Source organism: Neophocaena asiaeorientalis, unplaced genomic scaffold, assembly GCF_003031525.2.
Source record: "Neophocaena asiaeorientalis asiaeorientalis breed wild unplaced genomic scaffold, Neophocaena_asiaeorientalis_V1.1 scaffold87, whole genome shotgun sequence".
Classification (NCBI taxonomy): Eukaryota; Metazoa; Chordata; class Mammalia; order Artiodactyla; family Phocoenidae; genus Neophocaena; species Neophocaena asiaeorientalis.
In genome coordinates, this window is record NW_020175432.1 from 2456385 (window position 1) to 2471452 (window position 15068).

The 15068-nt window shown below is 53.1% G+C and overlaps 1 protein-coding gene across 1 annotated transcript; it reads left to right on the forward strand.

The window, feature by feature from the left end:
- The first annotated feature begins 5235 nt into the window (after window positions 1-5235).
- Window positions 5236-14529, forward strand: CCDC124 (coiled-coil domain containing 124). The gene is given in 5 exon segments (XM_024767419.1): window positions 5236-5411; window positions 9134-9303; window positions 13103-13292; window positions 13844-13958; window positions 14075-14529. Coding segments are annotated over 5 exon segments (858 nt in total). The 5' UTR covers window position 5236; the 3' UTR covers window positions 14283-14529.
- Window positions 14530-15068: the final 539 nt, after the last annotated feature.

Here is a 15068-nt window from a genome sequence, read left to right on the forward strand (position 1 = left end):
GAGGAATTGCAATTCAGCCCATGCAAGCTATGGCAAATCATGTGCAAGTCCAGAGAACAAAGGAGAACATTACTTTACAGAGGAAAGTGGGAAGTGGGGCGAGGGGGCGCTGCTATGAAGGAAAGTCCACCGGAGGAAAGCAAGAATTCAGGGTGGTGACAGTGGTGAGTTGTGGTAGTTTCTCATTGGCTGGGCTGTTGCTGGGCAAAGAAAAAACCTTTCTCCTGTAGGGGTAGTAGTCTTCTTCCTGCCCAGGAGTGTAAAGTAAGCTGCAACAGAAAGTGTATCTGTGAGAGGGAGAGCTCCCCCTTCAGGGCTTCCTGACTCCATTTTAAATGAGATTTCCCTCTTAATTTTCACAGGGACTTGTCTATCTACTGCAGCTGTAGGTTTCTAGAGCGTGCCAAGAATCCTCAGTTTAAGGTCTCCCAATGGAATGGTTATCCAGTGGTCAGGATGAGACGAACTAACTGTTTTTAATTGGGAAACACAGATCACAGAGCCTGATGAAATTCTTTCCATCAGTACTCAATGGCAGGGACTTCCCTGGCAGTCCAGTGGTTAAGACTCCGTGCTCCCAGTGCAGGGGGCACAGGTCCAATCCCTGGTTGGGGAACTAAGATCCTGCATGCCGCGCTGCACGGCCAGAAAATAAATTAAAAAAAAAAAAAAAGATTCGGGCTTCCCTGGTGGCGCAGTGGTTGAGAGTCCGCCTGCCAATGCAGGGGACACGGGTTCGTGCCCCGGTCCAGGAAGATCCCACATGCCGTGTGAGCGGCTAGGCCCGTGAGCCATGGCCACTGAGCCTGCACGTCTGGAGCCTGCGCTCCGCAGCGGGAGAGGCCACAACAGTGAGAGGCCCGCGTACTGCAAAAAAAAAAGAAAAAAAAAAAAAGATTCAAGGGCAGATTTCCTCTGATGACTTTTTCAGAACACTGTCTCTTGAGGTTTCAGGTGATGCTGGGATTGCTTACGTGGACAATGTGGAAAAGCAGCTTGCACGTGTCAGTGATACTGTGTGGGCAACCTCCGAGTCTCCTGCAGTATTTAGTCACGTCAGCCTGTGATAGGGTAGACTTCAGGATTGGGAGTGGAACCACCAAATGCACATCAGACTACTATTTACTCACAATGAGATAACTTGAGGTGTTTGATTTTCAGTGCCAACAAGGCTATCGGCAAGTTTAGACCTTGGAAGATGGGAGATTTCTGAGATCTTTGCTATGTCTTGTTTTAGAATTCCATTAGTTGTTGAAGTCACAATATCCTGGCTCCATTGGGCTAAATGAAATTTATCAGGAAATGAATTCCACTTGTTTCTTTTCTTTTTTAATGTGGTGCCTAGGAAGTATTAAACCCAGTCAGTGGCCCACCTTACCTTTATTTCTAATGGACAGCACAGCTCTATAAGATCACCCCTGAGTCAGGATAATTCTTTTATTTTTTATTGTTTGGTTGCATCAGGTCTTTGTTGTGGCACGCGGGATCTTCATTGTGGACCATGGGCTTCCCTCTAGTTGTGGCATGCGTGTTTTCTCTCTCTAGTTGAGGCGCTCAGGCTCAGTAGTTGTGGCGCACGGGCTTAATTGCCCCACAGCATGTGGGATCTTAGTTCCCCGCCCAGGGATCGGACCCACGTCCCCTGCCCTGAAAGGTGGATTCTGTACCACTGGACCACCAGGGGTGTCCTGAGTTGGGATAATTCTTTAACATGGGGAGGCAACTGTGGATTCCCCTTCTTTGAGGAGGGAAGGAGGGTGGCAGGGTTTAGAGTGTTACGGTGATGGAGAGTGACACGTGAAAGGGAAAACAGGAATATCTCGCAGGAGCTGAGAATGCTGAGTGTTTTCTATCTGAAGCGCAGTCTGCAGGCAGGCATGGGGTCCAATTAGTTGAGCAGAGACCCCAGAACCCAGTCACTGAAGCTTCCACAAATTCTGCTGCTGCTGCTGCCCTAGTTCTTACACAAGGTTACTGAATCCTGGCTACTGAATCCAATGAAAGATTGAAATAAACAATGGTGCTGGACGACTCCCATGTGACTAAGTCAAGATCCCTACTGCCTCTCCATCCCTTTCACTGAACAAAAAGAAAAGAATTGTGGATCTAGAATCCAAGAAACAAATACTTTTGCAGCTGCTTTTTGTAGCAATCTTTGTGCTTCTGCATGGCCATGCTTCTTGTAACCTGAAAAGTATACAATCATTGAAAGATACTTATCTTAGCAAATTTTACATCAGTACAACCAACGGAGGAATATGGCTCTCTTTTTGTCACTTTTTAAAAAAAAATCCTAAATTTGGTAAATGAAAAAGCTCTCCTAACAGTTTGGAGTTAATTAAAATTTGGAGAATTCTAGACAAACTTTTTTTTTTAATATTTATTTATTTATTTATGGCTGCGTTGGGTCCTAGTTTCGGCACGTGGGATCTTTCGTTGCAGCGCACAGGCTTCTCTCTAATTGTGGGTGGCTTCTCTGTAGTTCTGGTGCACAGGCTCAGTAGTTGCAGCACAGGCTTAGTTGCCCTGCACGGGCTCCTCTCTAGTTGTGGTGCACAGGCTTAGCTGCCCTGCGGCCTGCGGGATCTTAGCTCCCCAACCAGGGATCGTACCTGCGTCCCCTGCATTGGAAGACGGATTCTTAACCACCGGGCCACCAAGTCCCCAAGAATTCTAGACAAACTTGATGATACTTTTGTCCTTGCTTCTATAGGTGAAGGAACAAATATCTGTGTTAACCAATGGCAATCTCAGGATGCCCAATGAGAGTTGAGGCATAAAAGACATCTTCAGAGTTGTCTTATTCTGAATTTGGAGCCTGAATTTGGGAAAGGTAAAATCATGATGGTTGCTGGAGAAAAGATTTAAGTCATAAAGACAAGAAATATTTTCCCGGCAATAAACAATGGTTATGAGGGACTTAATTTTTTTCAAAAGTAAGGGATCTTTTCAAAAAACAATTTGGGAACATTTCAAAAAGCATAAGAGTTAACAATATTTGGGGGACAAAAGGCAATGTCTATGCATCTTAACATGAAGTAACAGCCACTTTACAGGGAAAAAAAGACCCAAATTTGAATTTTCCTCACTGTGTACATTATTCGTGTAACAATTTGCAGTGCAGTATGTTAACATAGCTCTCTATGTGTGTATTTAGGCATACTGGGGTATATGAATATACAAATATATAACAGAGAAATAAAATTCATCATTGTTATCAGATAAAACCGTGTGTGTCACATAAAATCTGTCTGCAGGCTTCTATAGCCCACTCTCAATACGGCGCACATCTTCCGGCCAAGGTTAGGATCATAATTTTTTGTATGATTTCCTGACTGTGAGCCCCAGGAGACCAGGGACTGTGTCTGTCTCATTCACTGCCGCGCTCCTAGCACAGGCACAGAGTAGACCCTCAATACTTACTAGAGAATGTGAGCCTCTAAGAGCTACAGAATGTCAGAGCAATAGAAGTCAAGAGTTCTCAGGAATGCGAGCCATGCCCTGTGGCCTGGGAGGTGGCAGAAATCTCCTTGTAGAAGACTTAATTTGTTCTGGAACGATTCACTTGACCTGCACCCCTCAGATATGTCAACAGACATAAGAGGCTCCCGCCCTCAGGAAGATGTGACAAGCCTGGCTCGTTTTTTTAATTTAAAAAAAAAATTTTTTTTTTTCTTTTTAAAACCTGGATCTTTACCAGTAGAAGCTTAACTAGGTGTTGCCTTTGGCACTTTCACCCCCCACCCCATACTGAACAACAATAAGTTTATGCTGAGCCCCTTCTTCTTGGTGACAAATATTCCAGGTGAAGGGGGTTCCATCCTCCAGACATCACAGCCATAGGGTAGACTGAAAATAAACAGGTAAACCAACAAAGCAAGTTGATGCTATGAAGGCAATTAAGAGGGCTGGGGGCGGGGCACCAACTATCGATCCTTGGGGAGGTCAGGGAGGTCTTTCTCAGGAAAGGATATTTGAGCCAAGGTCTGAAAGGAGTGAAGGAGTCGTCCGTGCATAAAGCTGCGGGCTGAGGGAACAGCACAGGCAAATTCCCTGAGGCAGCACTGTGTCTGGCAATTGGGAGAAAGGAGGCTGGTGTGGTTGGAGCTGAGAGAGAGTGGGGAAGAGGAGGGAGATGAGATGGGACGGTGGGGTGAGTCCTGCAGGGCAGTGGGGACCCACTCGAAGCTTGAGAGCAGGGGAGGTAAACAATCCGACTCAGGTGCCAGCAGTGTCACTGGGATTGCCTTTTGGAGTACGGACTCCGTGGTCAACCCGTCCTGCCTAAACTGCCCCTAAATCCATGCCCTGCTTCTCTACGTACAGCCAGGCCCAGTATAATCATTCTCAGCCCCCTTGTACTACCATTTTTACAGATGAGGACACTGAGGCTTCGTTAAGTGCATAAAATCTAAAGCATAGGTGCCTAGGACAAACTGGTCCCCAAAACCTAATTGTTGAATAAAATAAAAGAGCAAGGTGTGTGCGCGGGTGGATAGCAATCCAGGAGGAGGGATTCTGAGTCCTTCGATTGTACTTTGGTCAAATTCAATTCCTCTCTGAGCCTGTTTCCCCACCTGGACAGCGCGGAGTGTTTTAACTTCTCTGTCCCTTTCTCCTGCTCCCTCCCACTTCAACTTCGCAAGAGGGAGGCAGAGAATGTGTACTAGGAGAGCGTCTTCAAAGCACAAAGCGATGGCGAAGGGCCTGAGTCTTCCTCAGGCGAAGCGCGTCTACTCACCACTCGCGGACCGCGGGTTCTGGCGCGCCCTGGCGGCCAAGCAACTCCTGACTGACGCCGCCAGACCCACATGTGAAACCGAGGACCCCATTTTTCATCTGGGCAACGGCCATCTTTGTAGAGACAATGGTCCAGATTGTAGTTTCTGCTCTCCTCTCCTGACTAGCTAACATATGAAGTGAGCGCAAGGGATGAGGGTTTATAAAATATTCTCTTCTTGAAGACGAAAAGAAACGGCTAAAGCCCTTGGCCTGGAGACCAAAGCAGCATCTCCTCTACCAAGATGGCGACGGAGCCGAGACGTAATCAGCACGCGCCCCCTGGGGCTCAGCGCGCAAGCCCTGCGGTGACGTCACGGAGGTGCGACAGGGCCGGCGCCGGGGGAAGGAGGTAGGAGCGGCAGCGGCGCGGGCGGAGCCGGGGGGCGGGGGGCGGGGTGCGGGTGGGCCCAGCGGGGCTGCTGGGCCTGGGACCACCTCCCCGGGAGGGTTGGAGATGGGGTGCTCGGAGACGGAGGCGCTTTTGACCACCGTCTCCAGGGCTCCCGCAGGGGCTATGCCCATTTCCCGGAGCGGACGACTGAGACCCAGAGGGATAGCGTCCTGCTCGAGGCCACCTATCTCCGGTCCTGCTCCTGAGCAGCTTACAGGCCTGGGGGTGACAGAGCTGGGTACGGACGTCCCTGGCCTCTTGCAATGGGATCAGGGCTGGGGAGAGGGACGACGGGCTGGGGGAGCCTAGAAGGGGTAGCGGGAGGACTTCTTGGAGGAGGCAGCGTTGAGTTTCATCTTTTATTCTCTTTCTTACTTTCACATCCAATCAACCACGAAGGTCTTGATTCCCCCCTAAGTGTACCCACTGCTTAGCCAAAGCCACTCCTTAGACCCCCTGTTTGAGCTCCATGCTTCTGTCTCAATCCTCCAGTTAACCTCCTTACCAACCCCAGAGGGCTCTGACGCCCTGCGCACCTTCCCATACCCTGGAATACAAATCCCCTTCCCAGCCTGCCTCCCCCACACCCCTGGGGGCTTGGATCTCCCCACTCCCTTAAGTCTTTCCTTTGATGTCTCCTCCAGGAAGCCCTTTGACACCCCCTCCCCATCCCTCCCCAGGCTGGGTCAGAAGCCCCCTCCCGACTTCCTCAGCGTCCATAGGGCCCCATCACAGCTCTGATCTGGAGTTACCACTCTTATTGTCTATCTCCCAACAAGCCGGGGAGTCCCATTCTGTCAGGAAGCCCATCAGCACTGCCTCTTTCCCCAGCATCCCACACATACTAGGTGTACAGTGCGTGTTTACTGAATGACAAAGTGTATGTGTGTGAGTGTTTATCAAACAGAGGAGAAAACCTGTCTGTATTAGCTCTGGCTGCCATAACAAAATACCACTGACTGGGTGGCTTAAACAACAGATTTACTTGCTCACAATTGTGGAGGCTGGGAAGTCTAAGATCAGGGTGCCAGCCAGTTTGGTTCCAGATGCAGGCTTTCCTCCGGACTTGCAGATGCGCACCTTCTCACTGTGTCCTCACATGGTGGAGAGAGCAAGCTCTGGTGACTTTTTCTCTTCTTATAGGGACAGCAGCTCTACTAGATTAGGGCCCCACTCTTAAGACCTCATTTAACCTTTATCACCTCCTCACCGGCCGTGTCTCTTTTTTTTTTTTTTAAGGATAAGGTACCATTTTTTTAAATTAGTTAATTTATATTTTGGCTGCATTGGGTCTTCGTTGCTGTGCGTGAGCTTTCTCTAGTTGTGGCGAGTGGGGGCTACTGTTCGTTGCGGTGTGCGGGCTTCTTATTATGGTGGCCTCTCGTTGTGGAGCACAGGCACTAGGCGCACAGGCTTCAGTAGTTGTGGTGCGCGGGTTCAGTAGTTGTGGCTCGCGGGCTCTGTAGTTGTGGCTCGCGGGCTCTAGAGCACAGGCTCAGTAGCTGTGGTGCACAGGCTTAGTTGCTCTGCAGCATCTAAGAGGGATCTTCCCAGACCAGGGATCGAACCCGCGTCCCCGCATTGGCAGGCGGATTCTTAACCACTGCGCCACCAGGGAAGTCCCAGCCCTGTCTCTAAATACAGTCATATTGAGGGTTAGGGCTTCGACATATAAATTTTGGAGGGACATAAATATTCAGTCCTGGCCTGAAGAGGGGGTCAGAAAAGCCCTGTCAGGCTTTGGGATGGAATTGGGGGTCTTAAGCAACACGAGGAGGAGGAGATGCTGGGGCTGAGTCTCTGTGAGTGGGCAGGTTTTCACAGGAAGAAGGGACAGAGGAGGGTGTATCGGGTGAAGGCATAGCAAGAGCAAAGGCTCAGAGGCTGGAGAGGGAAGTGAGTGGGAAGAGAAGTGAGAAGCTGAGTTTGGACACAACACAGAGTGTGAAGTAAATACTGAGGGAACCCTGGAAATAGATGCTTGTTCATTCATTTGCGCAAAACATTTTTTGAGCCCCTACTCTGCAGGGCACTGACTGAAGCAGTCCCAGCCCTGCCCTCATAGAGCTCCCAGCCTGGTGGGGAAGATGGACATTTGTCGAATAATCCTGTAAATGAACATAGATAGCAACCTAAACAAGTACCTCAGAGAGAAGTTTATGGTCTGAAAGTCAGGGGGTGTGTCAGGGAATGCTTCCTGGAGGTGGCAACACCTGAGCTGAGCCCTGAAGTTTAAATAGGAATTAACTGGGTAAAAAGAGGAGCAAAAGTGGTGGGCAGGGCAAGTGCAAAGGCCCTGAGGTGGGAACATGCTTTGTAGGATTGAAAAAAGGCAAGGAGGTTGGTGTGGCTGCTGCTGAGAAAGTGAGGGGGAGATGGAGGGAGAGGTGGCATGTGGGGAGTTTCCTCACCTGACACTTAGACTGTGACCCCCACCCACTTCTTAGTGCTCTTCTGGGGAATCCAGGTGAGGTTTTCTGTTGGGTACATTGTAGATGCTCAGTAATGAATGCTTGATTCAGGGGGCCCAGGAGCAGCTGGGAGAAGTACAGGATCAGGCTGGCATATCCAGCCCTGCCATGGCAGCTCTTGCATCCTGTGCAGGGAGGGATTGGAATCAACCCTACTTCTCAAATGATGGGAGCCCCCTCCCCCATAAGCCACACAGCTAGGAGGTTGGTGGTGGGGGGTTGCCTGGTGGTCCTGAGTCAGGATGGCCCCCACATTCCTTCCCCTTCATTCTCGATGCTGGGCCTACTTCTCCAAGGTTCAGCAAGGGACTGAGCTGGAGATTCTCAGTGGGGAGAGGACAACCAGGAGTGATGGAAATCAGCCCATTTCCCAGATGAGGAAGACTGAGGCCTGGAGAGCTGAAGGCTTGCCCTGACCGCACAGTGCTTGTGTCCTCAGTCAGCACTCTGGAGGTGGGGTGATCTTAATTTCTTGGCTTCCCTTCCTCACCTGAAAGGCAGACTTTAGAGGTGAAACTCCAGGCTCAGCCCTATGCAACTTAGCCAGGTACCTTGACTTCCCCACCTTCGAAAGGGAATAAGGACAGTCCCCGTGTTTAAGGCTTTGAGAGCATTCAATGTAGTTGGGCCATATAAAATGCTTAGTAGGGGACTGGGTGTGGGGAGGGTGGCACCTCCCATTTGGTGTCATCATTTCCCCAGCACCCAGTATGGGACTCACACAGACCAGCTGGACAACAGCTTTACGATTGTTCTAAAATCTCCTGGCTGTGTGAGCCTGGGCTGGATCATTGGGAACAGTTCATGGCAGCTGCTTACCCAGGGCGAGGGGGATTCGGCCTCAGGGCTGTGGGCCTGGGACACTGAGGCCTCATAGCCGGCAGAGTGGGAGGGTCCACACACAGACTGGCCCGCAGGGATCTAGAGCAACGTGACTTGTAAGAGCCGAAAAGTAGAAACAACCCACGTGTCCGTCATGGACAGATGGATAAACAAAATGTGGCCCATCCATACGATGGAATATTATTCAGACATAAAAAGGAATGAAGCACTGACAGATGTTCAAACATGGATGAACCTCGAAAACATGATGCTGAGTGAAAGAAGTCCAGAATAGGGAAATCAACAGAGACAGAAATTAGATTAGTGGTTGCTGGGGGAGGGAGGTGGGGGAGGGACTGCTCATGGGGACGGGTCTCCTCTGGGGGTGATGGAAACGTTCTGGAACTAGACAGAGGGGATGGTTGCACAACATCGTGAATGGGCTAAATACCACTGAACTGTGCACTTTAAGATGGTTCATTTTGTATTATGTAAAATTCACCTCAGTAGGTGAATTTTTTTAAAAAGAGAGATTAATAAATCCAAAGCCCTTGTTTCATAGAGAGAGCTACTGAGGCCCCAAGGGGGTCGTAGCTGCACAGGTGTGAGTCTGGGGCTGCCAAGGGTGGATGCCCCAGAGTCACTGGTCCCTGCCCTCCACTCACAGCGTTCTGAGGGATGCCCAAGAAGTTCCAGGGCGAGAACACTAAATCGGCAGCGGCCCGGGCACGGAGGGCTGAGGCCAAGGCAGCAGCTGATGCCAAGAAGCAGAAGGAGTTGGAGGATGCCTACTGGAAGGATGAGGACAAACACGTCATGAGGAAGGAGCAGCGCAAGGTGGGTGGGCCCTGGGCTCCCATGCCCCACCCATGGGCAAGGTGGGCGGTCAACACAGTAGAAGGTGGTGAGAGGCCCCTGGGTCTTTGGCCTGAAGGGTGAGGAGTCATTGGACATGGAGCAAGGGCAAGAAGGGAGACAGAAACAGAGGCAAAGTCTCGTGCAAAGGCCCTGGGGTGGCCAGGACTTGGCACGTTTAGGAAATGGCAAGCCCTCCACGAGCTTGTCTCTCTCCTTCGTGTGATGCCAGGGCTGGTCTAGACTGGCACAACCTCACTCTGGAGTGATTCCGCACCCAGGGGACACTTGGCAACATCTGGAGACATTTTTGGTTGTTACAACTGGCAGCTGGAGGGTGCTACTGGCATCTGGTGGGCAGAGGCCCAGGATACTGCTCAACACCTGGCAGTGCACAGGATGGCCCCACAGCAGAGTGAGCCAGCCTGACTTCAGCAGTGCGGAGGCTGACACATGCTGATAGATCCTGTTTCTGACCTGCTGACCTGGGGCCTGGAGGCATTTCCAGGTGTTTATAAGAACACAAAAGAGGGCCAGGATGGTTGGCCGTCTCCTGCGGGGCCCGCAGCACCACACACACAGTGAGTGGGTGCTTAATTGGTGTCTGGAGTGGTTCAGGGCTGATGCTGACCCTCTTGGCCCAGTAGGTGGCACCAGAAACCATTCTTAGCCTCTTCTAGTCCCCTGGGCTGGTGATAGGCTCCAGCTGGGACTGTTAAAGGTTCTGGAATAGCAGTGGTGACACACCATCCCTGCATGCCCAGTTCAGGGGGCATCTGGGCACTTTTGTGAGTTTTTCCCATTGTCTTTCTGTGCAGGGCTGGATCCTGCCTTGTTTTTAGTCGGAATTGAATATCACTGGTTCCCTCCCCTCAGCGCCCTCAATGTTGCACTGGGTCCATGGAGGTCTTTAAATTTTCTTTTTGACTGTCAACATTTTGACAATATAGGAAAGTTGAAAACCCAAAAGGAAAACTAATGTCTGCCAAGGATCCATTATCTAGACAGAAAAGCCAGAGACCTTTCCACAGTCCGGGAGTGGCAGCAGCCCAGCCCAGGGCCCCAGGAGCCCTCCCCAGGCCTGCATCTTGGGCCTCGGTGTCATCCCCATCCTCTAAATGAGGAAACTGAGGCACAGACAAGGCAGGAAGTCCAGGTCACAGGGCTGTGAGGAGGGGCTGGAGCCGGGCTGGCGCCAGGCTGCCATTAGCTGAAGCCAGGGATCTGCCTTCTGGTTTGTGATGAGGTTTGACTAATAGCCTTGCAAGCATCCATGCCCCAGGGGTGTGGCCCAGGGAGCATTTGCCTGTCCACTCCCCTGTGTAGCACACACCTGGAAGAACGCACAGGGCAGAGGTCCGACAGGCAATAGGGGCCAGACAGGCTCTCAAAGCTACTCGACCCTGTCGCTGTAGCACAAAGCCACCATATGCAGATAGGCTAAAACTTTACCAAAACAGGTGGAGGGCCAGAGTTTGCCAACCCCTGCTCTCTAGTACATTCCCAGCCCCCATGCCCCTCCCTGGCAGTCCCCTCTCCTGAGTGTTTTCCTTTTTTATTTTTGGCCATGCTGCAGGGATTGAACCTGGGCCACAGCAGTGAAAGCGCCAAATCCTAACCATTAGACCACCAGGAACCGCCCCCCCCCCCCCCCAACACCATTTATTTTCTTTATGAAAAAAATCTCCTTCCCCATGGGGTGGTTTTCTGGGTTTTGTTTATCCCTCTTCCTGCTGATGGGTGAGGGGGGCCCACAGTCTACACAGCACACCCGGTCCCTCTTTCTTTCCTTACGTGACAGCTGCTTTAAAAAGATAGTTTTTATGAAAAAGAAACAAATCCACGTTTGTTCCAAAACACTAAAAGAAAATGAACATCTCCTGCCCATGTGACACCAAAGGCTCTTCTCACCCAATGCCATACCCTAAAGGCCATGCCCTCCATTAAATGGGATCACACAGCCAGATTTCTGCCAGCCATCAGCCTTGTGCTGGGCCGTAATTCATCGGCCCGCCCAGAGGTTGGCATTTCGTTTCCATTTGTTCCATATTAAGCAACTTGGCAATGAGCACCTGACTCTCTGGGTTCCATCTCAGTTATTTATGAGGCTCATTTTTGATGGCTCCAGAATATTCTGCCGCAGCCTCATCCTTCACCCATCACCAGATGCTGCCAATTGCCCTTTATAAAAAACTGCGAGCATCTTTTTAAAAAAAGTCTGCCGAACGTCAAAGTATAAACTCTCATGTTCTCGCCTCAGTCCCATGTCCCTAGAGACTAATGGCCCCATTCTGCATGTCCTTCCTGAGATTGGAGCCTTCTGGAATTCATTCACTCATTCACCCAGCACACTACTTGAGCACCTACTGTGTGCTGGGCCAGGGCCTGCCTCCTGCCGCAGGGACTAACCAGATAATCGGAAGACTAGAAAACGGGTTTGTGGAACACGGGAAAGAGCCGTGTGGTAGAGCAGAAGGACAGAGAGCCAGGAACTCAGGATGAGCCAGAGTTAATCAGGAAAGGAAGCTGGCAGTGGTGCTCCAGCAGGGCAGAACAGCTAGTGCAAAGGCCCTGAGGCAAGGCCGTGCTGTGGACGGGGTGAACATGGGCTGTACATGCACCATGCAGTGGTCGGGGAGCCGCAGGAGGACATTACCTCTGACCGATGGGGAAACTGAGACTCAGAGCACGATGGCCCTACCCCAGGTGTCTGACCACAGACATGGGATCCTAGCAGCTGTGCCCAAACAGCCTTGATCTTTAACCACCACCCTCCCCGTCCCCCCCCACCACCGGCTTCTTTCCTATCAGGCAGGCAGGTTGGAGGTCAGAGGCCCAGTACGTGTCCTCAGGAACCCCTTTTCTGGGGCAGTTAGCCCTGTCACGGGGGACACTGCAGGCATAGGGACTGTCCCTGAGGCCTGGCGGGCAGATGGCAGAGTTGCAGGCAGTGAGTGGGCGGGTGGGAGTGCCTGCAGTGCAGGGCCCTTTGGAAGTGCTGGGCGGGAGGCGGCAGAATATTCCAAGCCTACGGCCACACAGCCACACTGCACTACAAAGGAACCAGAACCTCGCTCTGTCCCTGTAGTAGTGCAGGGGCAGCGGCCAAGGACAAGTCCTACAGGCCACATGTCCCCTCGACCAGCTGGCATCCAGGCCTACCTGGGGAGCCAAGGTGGGATCAGTCCCAGCCCCTGTGACGCTCAGCTGGGAACACTTCGATGGTGCCTCCCAAGGTCTCCTGGCTATAAAGCCAGAAGTGCTGTCCCAGCTGGCAAATGGGTCCAGACCCCAGTGGCTCCTGTCGCCTTTGGAATCCAGTACAAACCCCTCCCCATGCCCTTGAGGCTCCCCATGGTACCACCTCTGCCCTCCCCACGTCTTCGTCCTCCACACTTCCCCTCTTCCCTCCAGCCGCACCAGCCTCTGTGCTGTTCCTCTGTCATGCTAGGTGGTTCCTGCCTCAGGACATTTGCACCCACCATTCCCACCACTAAGGACTCTCCTCTTCCCCAGCTCTTTTCCTGGCTGGCTCCTCCTCCAGCCCAGGTGTCACTTTTTCTTCAGGAGCCACCCACCGACTGCCTTGGCCAAGGTTCCCTGTTGTTCCCTAGTCATACCGGATGGGAGCCCCCAGGTAGGCTCATCGTGCTCCCATCCATGTCCCCTACGCCCATCATGGGGTCTAGCACACAGCAAGGCCTCCATCCAGACTGGTTGAGATGGAAACTGGACCCCATGCCAGTGGGATGGGGTCCACTCCTGACTCCCAATCCCCCAGGAGGAGAAGGAGAAGCGGCGCCTGGAGCAGCTGGAGCGCAAGAAGGAGGCACAGCGGCTGCTGGAGGAGGAGGACTCAAGGCTTAAGGGCAGCAAGGCCCTGCGAGTGGCCACCTCCAGCAAAGTCACCCGCACCCAGATTGAGGAGACGCTCCGCCGAGACCATCAGCACAAGGAAGCCCCGGACCCAGGTGAGGGCCTCGGCCCACTCTGGAGCTGCCCTTTTACCTGATAAACAGTAGGCAGTGGGCCTACCCGCTGGACTGAGTCCAGACCCCACTCCCCACCTCCAGAGAAGCTGCCTGGGCTGTGCAAGGTGAAGGGTGGGTGGGCAGTGTCTTGGCAGGCCTGGCTCTGAGCACGGGCGCCATAGGCACACAGGTGTGTAATTAATTACTCTGCACCTGACCCTGGCTTGTGCTCCCCGGGGTCCCCACAGCTGATGTGGTGCCCCGAGGTGAGGAGACAGCAGCCACGTATGAGGTGCCTCCTGAGTGGTGGGCTGCAGGGAAGGTAGTTTGGGGACTGGGCGGGCAGGACTGGCCCGTCCCGAAGGTAGGACTGGGCAGGGAGCTCAAGTTGTGTTTCCATTCTCCCGCATCCTTCTCTGCCTGCCTGCCTCCCTCCCTTTCTCCCCTACTTCTTCCCCTATGGTGTCTCTCATCTCCATGGAACTCTGCGTCTCTGCTTATTTCTCTCTGGTTCTGGTATGTCTCTGTCCCCCGGTCGCTACCGCCCCCAGCCGAGAAAGCCAAGAGCCACTTGGAAGTGCCGTTGGAGGAGAATGTGAACCGCCGCTTGCTGGAGGAGGGCAGCGTGGAGGCGCGCACCATCGAGGATGCCATCGCAGTGCTCAGGTACGGGGCAGGGCCTAGGTCTTTGGGGTGGGGCTTGGGGCCCAGAGGGGAGCTTGAGACTCTGGGGGCGGGGCGGGCCACGCCCCAGACCCCCTTGACGCCTGCGCCTTTACCAGCGTGGCGGAGGAGGCGGCAGACAGGCACCCTGAGCGCAGAATGCGGGCGGCATTCACTGCCTTCGAGGAGGCGCAGCTGCCGCGGCTCAAGCAAGAAAACCCCAACATGCGGCTGTCACAGCTGAAGCAGATGCTCAAGAAGGAGTGGCTGCGTTCGCCGGACAACCCCATGAATCAGCGCGCCGTGCCCTTCAACACCCCCAAGTGAGCCTGGAACTGGGGGAGACGCCCCGTGGCGGCCAGGGTCACGACCCCACGCGCCCTTTCGCTGGGTCAGCTCCGAGGGTTACAGAGATGTCTGGGGGCCACGGCACGTGTCCTGGGGGCCAGGAGGCATCACTGGCCACACCTCCCGCCCGAGGGTCCCTGCTCCAGTGACACCCCTCGCCCTTCCCGCACGCGCCAGTGCCCTGGGGCTGAGTGCCCAATAAAGGCCGTCGGTGAGGCAGAGTGTGCACTTGAAGTCTACGTGACTGGGTGGGTGGTGGGAAAGACGGGCTGGAATGAGGTGGAATGCACAGGCCACAGCCAGAGAAGACAGGGGCCCCCAACCGCGCTCCTGTCCTAGCAGGCTAGCTGAGAGCTGTGCTCGGCTCCCGGCTGCGCCAGTTATCCAGTGAGAGATCTGTACCATCATCCCCTGGAAGCCTTGCTGGGGGTAGCACAGAGAGGCTGAGGCACTGGCTCCAGGTCACACAGCACTTCAGAGGCGGAACCAGAGGAGAGCTGGAGGCGGGTTGTTGGCACCCTGAGATTCTGGTTCAGAGTCAGCAGCAAGGTCACATACTGTGCTTGGGGTCAGGAGATGCAGGCTGTTCTGCTGTTATTCCAACACGAGAGGCATCTGGAATAACAGGGCAGGCTTCCTGGTGGAGGATTTCTTTAGACCAGGCCTTAGTGGAAGATGAGTCAGTTTCCATCGCAGAGGCAGGGCACTGGGCAGGCAAGGGCCTGGAGGCTGGAGTGGGCAGGTGGATCCGGGTAGAAAGGAGTA